The 12,500-nt window shown below is 45.0% G+C and overlaps 3 protein-coding genes across 4 annotated transcripts in view; all 3 read left to right on the plus strand.

Annotated features, from left to right (window-relative positions):
- Window positions 1–1,136, plus strand: part of LOC134191008 (DBH-like monooxygenase protein 1 homolog) — an 8,107-nt gene extending 6,971 nt beyond the window's left edge. The window contains exons 11-14 of the mRNA XM_062659561.1: window positions 45–104; window positions 167–294; window positions 364–553; window positions 607–1,136. Coding sequence (XP_062515545.1) covers window positions 45–104; window positions 167–294; window positions 364–553; window positions 607–846 — 618 coding nt within the window. The 3' untranslated portion in view covers window positions 847–1,136. The remainder of the gene's footprint in view (window positions 1–44; window positions 105–166; window positions 295–363; window positions 554–606) is intronic.
- Window positions 1,137–5,424: 4,288 nt separating this feature from the next.
- Window positions 5,425–10,374, plus strand: LOC134191558 (DBH-like monooxygenase protein 1 homolog). The gene is made up of 3 exons (XM_062660179.1): window positions 5,425–5,739; window positions 7,720–7,872; window positions 10,177–10,374. The coding sequence occupies exons 1-3, from the start codon at window positions 5,446–5,448 to the stop codon at window positions 10,372–10,374; spliced, it is 645 nt and encodes a 214-aa protein (XP_062516163.1). The 5' UTR covers window positions 5,425–5,445.
- A 208-nt stretch (window positions 10,375–10,582) lies between these two features.
- Window positions 10,583–12,500, plus strand: part of LOC134191194 (DBH-like monooxygenase protein 1) — a 5,311-nt gene continuing 3,393 nt past the window's right edge. For both annotated transcript variants that reach the window (XM_062659780.1, XM_062659781.1), the window contains exons 1-4: window positions 10,583–10,920; window positions 10,977–11,079; window positions 12,240–12,415; window positions 12,477–12,500. The exon at window positions 12,477–12,500 is cut by the window's right edge and continues 34 nt beyond it. In XM_062659780.1, coding sequence (XP_062515764.1) covers window positions 10,753–10,920; window positions 10,977–11,079; window positions 12,240–12,415; window positions 12,477–12,500 — 471 coding nt within the window. In that variant the 5' untranslated portion in view covers window positions 10,583–10,752. The remainder of the gene's footprint in view (window positions 10,921–10,976; window positions 11,080–12,239; window positions 12,416–12,476) is intronic.

Below are 12,500 nucleotides of genomic sequence, written 5' to 3' on the forward strand. Positions count from 1 at the left end.
ATTACTAGATTGCCTTCGAATCACAAGATGTGTGAACTCTACAGGGAGATGACGTCCAGGTGTTTTGCGATTACGACACAACGAAGAGAGATCACGTGACCGTCGTGAGATAAACACGCATCATCAATCTTTCCAGAAATTTTTCACCGCGTCGTTTCCGTTACAGGGCGGAGAGGGTACGCAAGAGGAAATGTGTGTTGCCTTCTTTCTAGTATATCCGAAGCCTCAGCTTGCCATCTGCCTAAGCCAAATTTCTACTAAACACTTACAGAGCTACCTTACACAAGCATTCTTGTATTAGCAAACGCATCGCCCGTTCTTTGAGTGACTTTATAAATCGTTTGTTATTATCTGTGTTTGCAGACGAAATTATTATTACATAGATTACGCAAATATGTCAACCGACCCAGAAATACTACAAAAGCAAGTCCTTCAGAGTGTAACTAACATGAAATTTAGTAGGGAAGACGAGTACACTCTATGGGAGCAACAGTACTGGTCTATGAAAGAAAGAGAATACTTGTGTTTTGATTATCGTCTGGACAACTTACTGGTGAGACGAGTCGTTTCAAATTTCGGGTTGATATTAATATCTTGTCGAATTAGGGCGCCGAGTATTTCAACTACACTGTATTGCCAACGATCAGGGAGTCGCCGACGGTTGATCCGACGTGCTCGGGTGTCACTAATACGTCTGAGTCGTCGACTAGCACATCAAAACAAGTTGTGTCTACGACCAGCCTAGCTGATCAGTCTCCATCTCCATCTGCAGTTAGTTCGGCTAATCAGTTGATGACCAACTTGTTTTGGGTGGTTTTAGTAGCAACAGTGATCGGCTGCGAATGAAAGCGACATGCTTCGATCTAGACCAACGAATTGATGTCAACACGTTTGTTTCTGTTTGTTTGAGGAGTTTTACGGAAGGATGTGATCTGCTAGACCGTCTGTAAAATGATAGATAGCTAGAAGTCAATAATAGATTTGCTAGTTGAATGCAAACTACTGCACAGTTTTACAAATTTTGACTTGTGCCAAATTTGACTTGATTGGTATGTCATATTTCATGTCACAGAGAGATATCGATACGACCTGTTCAGAGAGATTTCTGAATGGAGTCGCTTACAGTCTAGGCATGAAGCAGCTGACACGGCACTACTGACTCGTTACCCGAGGCCCGGATATCAGGGCTAGGATATAGTAGTCGGCCGACGACCGTTGGTATACGACCGTATACGTACGACCGTGTTTATACTCGATTAGCGCAGATCAATAGACGAGAAGTGGTCTCATTACCGACCAATAGACGAACATGAGGCTCCACTTCTCTTTGTTTGGTAGCTGTGGTAGCACGAAAATTCCAGGCATCTGGCGTCTGTCCTGTACGTGGCGCATATAATTATTCCTTTGCTTTACGGGTTTATCACATAGAAACAACGCCTCTAGAGTCTACATTTGCACGTACATGTTTTCCCACCAACAACCAGGCGTCTAGGGTGTTTAAGGCGCTCAGACTTCATGCATGCGGCACGTGTAGCTGTGCCTGACTTGTAACATTTTGCTTCTTCCACGGTGTTCTGCATAGAGTGCATGGTTCTGCAGTCTGACAGCTTGAATTTTTGTTGTGCGTGGTTGAGCGGTCGCGGTAGTGTTGCAAAAATCACTAAAGTGTTGTCTTCAACAGAAACTTAGAGCTCCACGGGAATTTGCGAAGGGGAACGTTCATTGTCCATGACGGCGCGTCTGTTTGTCGGACGGAGCGACTGACCTGTAAGCACGCTAGTGCGTCTCTATTCATTTTGTTACGGTACTCAAAGTTAGCGAACAGAGACGCCTAATCTACATTTACACGTGCATGTTTTCCCACATTAATGTTTTGTTAGGCTTGGGTCACCTCATTACGACAACCTGTGCATCTGCCTAAATGACTGCGGTTAGACGGTGATGGCTGTGCAAATACGGTAGGCGTAACCACCACGTGAGAGGATTTTCAATCAATGGTGTCAAATTCATGATCATGGAATGGACGAAACGGTCACACGCCCTTACGTACACTGCATACATGTCTTAGACCCGCCGAGGGTTTATCACTGTAGTGGCTCTCTATTTATTTAGACTGTAATACACTGAGTAGTTATTCGAGGCCCGGATATCCGGGATAAGGATTTAGTAGTCGTCCGACGTGCGACCGTACGTCTATACTCGATTTGCGCAGATGCAAATCAAGCTATCCCGACAAATAGACGACAAGGGGTGTCATTACCGAACCAATAGACAAATGTGATGTCATCATAAGGCTGCACCTCTCTTTGTTTGGTAGCTGCTAACGAGAATTCGGTCATCGAAAGTCCGTCCTGCATGTACATGGTGTTTAGTACAGTCCTTTGCTTTACATAAAGGTTTAGCACATAAAACATGTGCAACGCCTAGTCTACATTTTCACGCGCATGTTTTTCCCACCAACAATTAGGCGTAAAAAGCGAAGGTGCTGGATTCAGGCGCCATGCGGTACATGTAGCTGCATGTACCTGACTTGTAATATTTTGCTTGTTCCGTGCACAGTGTTTCTGCACAGTGTTTCGGAATAGTGGTGCATTGGAAGCCTTAGCTGAGACGAGTGACTTGGACTAAAGCCTCAGTATGCAAAACATTATCACGTGACGAGATATGTGATTACACACACCGACTAAGGGTTTGGCATTGTAATGTGCTTCTCTATTCGTGTGTGTGTGTGTGTGTGTGTGTGTGTGTGTGTGTGTGTGTGTGTGTGTGTGTGTGTGTGTGTGTGTGCGCGCGCGCGCGTGTGTGTGTGTAAGTATGATAGCCTGCTAGACCGGATCACGCACAAGGCTAAAATTTGGGGTACAGGTGTAACTCAGCATGCGTAAGAACATAGGCAGGGTGTCGTCAGCCTCCAACTTTATCCGGGTCCCCTTTTGGAGGTGCAGAGTAGAATGACACAGTGCTGTAGAACTACTTTTTACGGGATTTGCCATTTAAAAGGAAACTGTATTTTAATTAACTAACAACTAATAGTCTAACCTGCCCGTGCGGAGAACGGACGAGTGAGCTAGTATTAATGAGGGCGTGGTCAAGAATCCTGCGTCATATTATCCTCAGAATCAGTCATGTGACGGAAGCAGTCTACTAACGCGTGTTAAGAGTGTTATTTAACGCACGCTACAAACAGTCTAATTTAATTAATTAACTAATTAATTACTACTTTGTTAAAATGTATTTAATTGCAGAACAATAACACACACCGACACGTACTAAAAGTTTACTTTAGTAACCACAACTAGCAGAAGCACTTTGGTAAATTCCTATACATACATAGATAACATACATATTTAAATTAATCTAATCAGCCATTCCCACGACTAGAAAATGCGACAATAGTCATAATACCAGTCACCATTTAATCTAAATGGTGACGCAAAGATCAACATACCGTCTACGCACGCACAGTCGGCAGACGTCATGCACTTCTTTCAACTAAACTTGCTACAGTTCAGACCGTGTAATATGCTTCTCTGGGTTTTTGTAACACTCTAATATAATCTCAAACTGGTGGAACTAATTGAAAATGATATGAGACAATCGAGACGTTCACAGTTAGACGGCTAATCTTGAACCAGAACTTGTAGCATGGGCTACTCGGTGTTTCGTACTAAAAACAATGACATCAGCGTAAGTTTGTGCTGTTGCATGGTAGCACATGATCGTTTAGAGTCGCACAATTATTTTTTGGAAGTGCACTGGTAGTTCGTCAGCTGACTGAAAACACCGGCATAGCGTGGTCCTCAAGTTTGGGGAATCGATAAATTAGATCGCAAACCACGCCCATTTTTACACAAAGCCACGCCCATTTTCTACTTTTCTAGATCGCAGTTTGTAGGCATCTAAGTGAATTGGTATCAATTTTAGGTTACAAATAAACTGTGAGACTGAGTATCGTCAGTGTGCGTATAAATAAGTGGAAACACTGTTACCGTCTGTGCCAAAAACGCTTTCATGGCTCGCTGCGATCGTCAAAATTAAATGGCATCTCGATGACAATGGAATCTAGAAGACCAATTGAGTGCAAACGACGTTGAGCAATTTTAGCATTTCGTAATCTAGCGAGCAATATAGATCTAGCTATAGTTTTTTAATCAATAAGCACTAGTTATTACATGGGTAGCTGGTGTTTATGGCATTTATTGACCCGAGGTCTCACGAGATTATCAACGAGATAATTGACCCGAGGTTCAATTATCGAGGTGATAAGCCCTGAGACCGAGTTGTCCATAATGCCATAAACACCACATACCCATGTAATATGTAATATATTGTATGGGCGTGGATTGCATGAAGCCAACACCCAATAGTGACGACATAGAGAACAACCCCAGCAATGCTGCTGAATGGGACAGGTCATGTGAAGCAGCAATACCTGCACTCCCTTTCCACTTTTCAAATTGCACCGTTACATTCTACATGGGCAACAAGCAATAAATAATTTGTTTGTGCTTGTAACCTTGCTGACGTAATTAGTAGAGGTAATAGGTGTTATTTGACTGCCCTAGGTGTGTTGTGTTATGTTTGGTAGTTAATGGCTTGTGAAAGTTTGTATAAGGAAAAATATGCTAATAGACTAAATGGCATTTAGAGTATTGTATTCAAGCCTGATGTTTACTCTAAAATATACCCAGGGTATATTCTGTTGCTATGACAGTGAGTGAATTATCGGTTATATTCTACCTCCACGTGACCTGTACAAGCGCTGTAACTGGCTCATATTGCGTACCCAACCACGCCTATATAATAAATAATAAACCTGTGGAGAAAGTACCGTAGAGTGCAAGCAAATGATTAGGTAGCGGAGCCGCAGGAAATTCCATTCTCCTTAAGTGTCCACGACTTCTCGACACTGGTTTTAGCATACTGTGATGATGTGTATTGTCACAGAAATATAGTTAGCGTCGTTCGTCAACGTACTACTCTGAGATTAAGAGGACTGCCACTGTTTAGTAACTTAAAATGATAGTTTTGCTTGAAGCGAAGTGACACGCCAAAAAATGTTTGGGGGCTAACCTCCCCCAGCCCCCGGACGCTACGCCGGTGCAGTGAAATTTTACCTATACCTATTGGGTATGAGATACCAAACTCCCTAGTAAATACAGCTCGGAGATGCAACCAACAGGGGATGTCAAATTGCCTATGACACCGTCCGACCTACCTAGATCATGTAGTCTCGCGCAGCCAACGGAAGTTGAAAAGGCGAAGAGGCTTGTTGCGCGAGTAGGTCAGTGTGGACCAAACGCCGCAACACGTTTTGATGACGTCACGGGAAAGGCAAGTGTGACCGTCTTAATTAACGCAAGCGTCGCAGCTTTGATGGTGTGATCAGCCCCCGTTACGCCCACGACATACGGGACACCGAAATCTAGAATTTGCTCTGCAAAAATGTTTGCTTCGTCTCGCATTGCAGCCTTACTTATTCTCTCTTGCAGCGTCAACGTCGTCGTGCGCTGCGACCAGCACCTCTGCCCTACAGGCTACTCGCGCAGCGCCTGCCTCGACGACATCGAGTGCAAGTATCTACTCTGCTGGAAGGTGAACTGGCCCGACGAGACGATCACGTTCGTTTCCAAGGTCGCAACGACTGGATGGATTGGTTTTGGTGTTTCTCCGACGGGAATGATGTCCAACTCCGACGTCGTCATCGGATGGGTGGCGAACGGGCAAGGATATTTGAAAGTACGAGCACGGCGCGTGCATGTGCGTATACTGTTACGTCATGTCAGACCAACAAAATTGCGAAATTTCACTTGTAGGGAGCTAGGGAAATGTGAGGGAGACACGATTGAGAGCACGTCTAGCTAGTACCGATTAGCATGGTAACTAGTACGATTAGCATAGTAGCTAGGCGTAACTATAATTGGCTCGTGTGTGACTTCTTTGATAACGTCGTACTTCTGGTTTGCATCTCCTCATGCTGGAAGTTGTGCTGTGACGGATGTAGGATTTCTTAGATGGGGCAGAAATATACGGTAGCCAGCGGCCCAGCCTACCAGGAAGCTTTCGAGGTTTGCAGGCCAAAAAAAACACTTACTACGACAGCCCCGGATCCAGGAATTTTTGAAAGAGGGGGTTCACCGTTAGCAGTATGTATAGCATTACTAATTTTCTCTTTTCTAATGAAATTATATGAAATTATTGAACCACACCTATTGGAAAAGAGGGGTTTCGACTCCCTTAACCCCCCTCTGGATCCGGCCCTGTATGAGTACTAAAATTGTTCGCGTTGACTTTGCGCTCGGAAGTGACTAATGATGCAGCTGTATTGTTTACCACACTCGGATGTAAGTGATATCCCAGTAACTGTACAATTTAGAGGTCATATTACGATACAAAAGATGTTAGGTAACAGTAGAGGAAGTCGCAGGCTATCAAGACGAAACAGAACGAGAAGAGGAATCAGAACTATCAAGCAACTACTCGCGAAACAACAGCAACTGTGAGTTGATGCCAAGGCAGCGGACCGTTTACTGACCTCGCTAATTGGCTACTTCCTCTATTAGCAGCATTCTTGTTGTAAGATCAAACCTTCTTAATGAGTTAAGAATTCTAACGACTCTTGATATGCAAAAGCATTATCAAGCCGCCTGTGTATTGCATACGCTGTCGTTTACCCTAACTATAGAAAATCCTGGAACTTGCGGTTTCGAACGATACCAAGATCGTTACTGTCTGCCTTATTGCGCAGAAGTTATTACAGATTTTCAAAGGCAAAGGGAACGCGAATAGAAAGTAATGCAGTGACGCAGAATATTATTGAGGCCATGCAGCCGGGCCCTGACTAAACGCAGAGGCGTGCTACGGGTACAGTAGTCACCGGGGTCTTAGAAACCGAAAAAGGTTGAGCTTGTCCTTTTAATTAAAAACAACTTAGTTAACATTTTACAATATAAGCATTCTAATGGCCTCATAGATGCATGCGCCTTGTCCACGCAGACGCAATGGTCGTTATTCATGTTTGACTCTTAGTTTGAACCTTAGCTATTCCATTAAGACAGCGAGCTAGTAGTCTACCATATGACGTATCTATAAATTCTTCTAGGATGGGCCGAATGCTTTTTGGCTCATGGGATCACTAGTCAAGACACCAGCATGGTAAGTTTTTAATGGTAAATAAGTAAACGACTATTATAATTTCTAGAGAATTTAAGCTCTAGTGTGACGCGCTCGGCTCTAGCGGTATGGAGTACGACAGTACGCATGAATTTCTAGAAATAAAGAATGAGAGCGCACCTTCGTCTCCATAGCAACCAGATTATACACGTGGTATCTATACTTTAGTGAGTGTACCGTTGCGTACTTGATGACACACAAGTTGTACGTTTATAGACGTACGTTCAAACTTTTATCAGTCAGTCTTGGTATTTAGAGAGTAGCAGACATGGTGTTTCAAGCCAACACTAGATAGATCACTTTTACGTTTACTGTTCTTAGATAATCTGACTGGAGCCCCAAATAGACTAAGTATGTTCTGTAATACTACTGTTTAGGCATACAGACCAGTTATATGAGCAGAAGATTTGAAATTTAGTGCGGATAGGAGGAGTTGAGTTTGAAACGCAGTAGATTGACAAGTTTATCTAATCAGTAAATATGATTTAATTACCGGTAAAGTATTAGTTCAAGTTGGTATTCGTATTAATTGGTATAATTTGTTAGGATCGATTCGCAAATGCCAGAGTGATGCCTCCTATTGACGCGAAGCAGAACGTAGAATTACTCTCTGCAGAAGAGAGCAATGGGACGACAACCCTGGTATTCAGGAGAAAGTTATCTGCCTGCGAAGATCCCGAGAAGGACTTATCGATTGAGGTAGGCGTGGTTTTTCCAAACACGCACGCACACACAGACACAGACACAGACACAGATACAGACACAGACACACTCACACACACACACACACACACACACACACACACACACACACACACACACACACTGCGAAATGGCAAATGGATAAGGAGCTATCGTTGAACGGTCACGCCCCCAGCTAGATGGCTGGGTTCCTGTGCACTAAGCAGGAGCTATGGGTCGTGCTTAGCAATCTCCTGGAGCCTGGCCAGATACTCGCAGGAGCACCGACTGCAATGCCAACTGTGGTGTGTAGACCCGAAGTCCCACCAGGACCCCAGTGGCTGATGAACTCTGTTGGAGTTGGGGCCTTTGCCATCCCCAGTCAAATACCAGATACTCATTTATACTCCTGAGTTGAGACAAGCATCTGTGTGCAAGTTTGTTGCCCAAGGGAATTATGCATAGCTCGCCATCACTGTGACTTGAACCTACAACCTTGCAAGTTCCCGGATGTACACTATCCATAGCTATAAACCAACTCAGCTATTGCGGTGACACACACAGACACAAACACGCAGACAGATAGACAGACAGACAGACAGACAGACAGACAGACAGACAGACAGACAGACAGACAGACAGATACACACACACACACACACACACACACACACACACACACACACACACACACACACACACACACACACACTCACACACACAAAATGTTAATTAAGCCCTCCACGTCGTTCGACGTCGATCATAAGGTCAGTTACAGAGATAGCTTTCTCTGCCTCTAGAGACAGGGCCTCCATGCGCTACGTGGAGGCTTAAGGGCTAGCGCTACAATCCACCTGGAGCTTGGCCAGAGTCATCTAGGAGCACCAATATGGCGCAGCTCTAGGACTGGACACCAAGGCCCACAGTACCCGTCTACTGCATGATGTTACTGCCAAGCCAGCAGTCTTGTCCACCCCAGTCAAAGACCAGGTAGTCATTCCTGAGTCGAGAGAAGCAATTTTGTGTAAGTTTTTTGCTTTAGGGAAATTATGCCATAACTCGCCATCACTGTGACTTGAACTTGCAACCCGAATGTTTCCATTGTCCAAATGCACTTTCTAACCAATTGAGCTGCAGCACCACACACACGCACACACACACACACACCACACGTGCACTCACACACGCACGCACGCACGCACCCACCCACCCACAAATGGGAAATGGATAAGGAGCTGCCGTTGAATGGTTACGCCCTCAGCCAGATGGCTGGGTTCCTGTGCACTATGCAGGAGCTATGGATTGCGCTTAGTAATCTCCTGGAGCCTGATCAGGTACTCGCAAGAGCACCGTCTGCAACGCCAACTGTGGTGTGGGCACCGAAGTCCCACCAGGACCCCAGTGGCTGATGAACTTTGTTGCAGGTGGGGCCTTTGCCATCCCCAGTCAAAGACCAGGTACTCATTTATACTCCTGAGTTGAGAGAAGCATCTTTGTGTAAGGTTGTTGCCCAAGGAAATTATGCCATAGCTCGCCATCACTGTGACTTGAACGTACAACCATGCAAGTTCCCGGATGTCTACTCTTCATGGCTTTAAACCAACTCAGCTATCGCGCGGACACAGACACAGACACACACACGCACGCACGCACGCACGCACGCGCGCACACACACTCACACAAAATGTTACTTAATAATTAATTAAGTCCTTCACGTCGTTCAACGTCGACCATAGGGTCAGTTACGGAGATAGCTCCCCTGCCTCTAGAGACAGGACCTCCATGCGCTACGTGGAGGCTTAAGGGCCAGCGCTACAATCCACGTAGAACTTGGCCAGAGTCATCTATGGACACCGACATATGGCGCAACTCTAAAACTGGACACCAAGGCCCACACGTACGTTTCTACTGCATTATGTTACTGCCAAGCCAGCGGTCTTGTCCACTCCAGTTAAAGACCAGGTAGTCATTCCTGAGTCGAGAGAAGCAATTGTTTGTAAGTTTCTTGCTTAAGGAAATTATGCCATAACTCGCCATCACGGTGACTTGAACTTGCAACCCGGATATTTCCATTGTTAAAATGCTCTTCCTAATCAATTGAGCTGCAGCACAGACGCGCGCGCGCGCACGCACACACACACACACACACGCACACACACACCACACACACACACACCACATACACACACACACACACACACACACACACACACACACACACACACACACACACACACACACACACTCGCGCACACATGCACACACACGCCCGCCCCGTCCTGCACGCACTTATGCGCACACATTCAAATGTGTCTTTTTTAGACTGGCCCGGTCTGGATAATATGGTCTTACCACGATAGCGATCCAGTCTCAGAAAATTCCGTTACAAAACATTCTGCGAAGGGGTCGAAAGAAATCAACGTTCTCAGTGGCACGGGCGACGTTCAAGCCGCACCTCTACCAGCAGACCATCAAACGATGGACCTGCTCAACAACGCAGTAAAAAGAAATCGTTTGTGATCGTTCATATTCATACGTTTTTGATATTTTGTGAATAATACTAATTGCGAGCTGCTTGCATCGTAACTGTTTGGTGTATCTGTAAACATGCATGGTCGTGTCTGTGTCAGTAAGTTTCTGTCCTTGTGAGTACATGTGTTGGTATGCTGGGCAACAGTTGGCAATTCCTGCACTGGTATCTGTTGTTGACAGGTCAATGTTCCAAGCAGCACTATAAGCGACATGTGCAAGACCTTCGTTCTTCCTCGGCTTCAAACGGAAGGATCCCTAATCGGCGTTCGTAGTTTAATTTTACTGCGCACGAGCGCCAGACATGTAGATTAAGTGAGTGTTGTTTAATGACTATATTTCAGTTTGGTCCGGTAATTCAGTCTGGCAATGAAAACGTCGTTCGTTCCGTCGTATTATACGAATGCAACGCGGCTGCCTTGTCTTTGGTCAATACATCTTGGAATTGTCGAGACTCGTCGAGACTCGTCGATAACCGGTCTTGTAAGGATTTGTCTCACCAGGTCGCCGCTTGCAGCAGTGGGCGTAGGAGCCAAAGTAACTATTGGATATGAAAAAGTTTTTTCTAGCTTTATTGAAACTTTTAATGTTAGGATTTCTTCTTTCCTACCGATATTGGGTTTCCACTCAGTGGTTCATCAGGCAGTCAGTATGTCGTCATGGCAACTAGTTATTACAACCCAACTGGAAGCGAGAGTAAGTACATTGCATGGTAAAGAAACGACGCTGCGTCACGTTATTGTGCGGTCAACCTCGGTTAGTACGATCGTTAGAAAGACAAAAGAGACGAGGATGGACGATAAAGGGAGTGGATGCATGACGAAAGGGGATAAACCAAAAGAGACAAAGGTGGATAAGAAATGGGGAATTACAGAAGGGGACAAACGTTAAGAGACCAGTGTGGATGAAAAAGGAGGATCGAAAAGGAGACAGACCAAAAGAGACGAGGGTTGATGAGAAAGAGGATTGCAGAAGAGGATACCACCAAAAGAGACAAAGGGTGGATGAGAAAGGTGGATTGCAGAGGAGGATAAACCAAAAGAGACAGGGTGGTACAGAGGGAGACATACTGACCGTACAAGCCGAGGGTGGATGAGAAAGGAGGATTGCAGAAGGAGACAGACCAAAGAGACGAGGGTAGATGCGAAAGGGGGATTGCAGAATAAGATAACTAAAAGAGACGAAGTTGCATGAGAAAGGGGATTACAGGAGAGGATAAATCAAAGAGACAGAGTGGATGAGAAAGGGGAGACAGACCTTGCAAGACAAGGGTGGATGTAACGGAGGATTTTAGGAGACAGGCTAAAAGAGACGAGGGTAAATGAGGAAGGGAAATTACAGAAGTGGATAAACCAAGAGACAAGGGTGGATGAGAAAGGGGAACTTACAGAAGGGGAAAGACCAAAGAGATGGGAATAAGAAGGGGGTTTACAGACGGGAACAGTGACAAGAAGAAAGAGTGACACGAGTGACCAAAATACTGGAGGAACGAGGAAAAAGGGATCCTCCGACAGCTGAACGATGAGAACAGAACTGCAACTAAGGGCGCTACAGGAGAACAAAGCCAAACGAGGGCAAATTAATATTACTAGAGAAACCTATTGATAAGAAGAAAACGAAGGAAAGAACCACAATTAAGAGAGAAAACGAGAAGAGATATAATTAAGTCACCTCTCTTGTATAGCCACGCAGCTGGTTTGCTGCAACTCCTTTCTATTGATTCTTAAAGGGCATGCACCTGTTACAAGCAACCAACTGTTTTATCCAATCAATTACATGAATAACGACCTGCCAAATCAGAAATTAGGATAAAATTTATTTATAGGGTTAACGAATAAATATTTCTTGTTCTACAGCATTGACTGACAATTCGGGCATCAAACTCTACTATACACCAGTGAAGCGGCCCACCGATGCCTACTCTATGGAGGTTGGTCATACTATTTCTCTCGACGACACGTCGATCTTTCTACCGCCGAGGATGTCGAACGTCGTGACGGAAACTGTGTGTCCTGCGGAGTGTACGCGAGTGGTTAGTGTGACAACATTCCGTATCATACAGCTAGTGTGGTCATCGATTGCCTTTTTGTTAGGGGCTGCCGTCAGCGGGAGTAACG

This window comes from Corticium candelabrum, chromosome 15, assembly GCF_963422355.1.
Source record: "Corticium candelabrum chromosome 15, ooCorCand1.1, whole genome shotgun sequence".
Lineage (NCBI taxonomy): Eukaryota > Metazoa > Porifera > Homoscleromorpha > Homosclerophorida > Plakinidae > Corticium > Corticium candelabrum.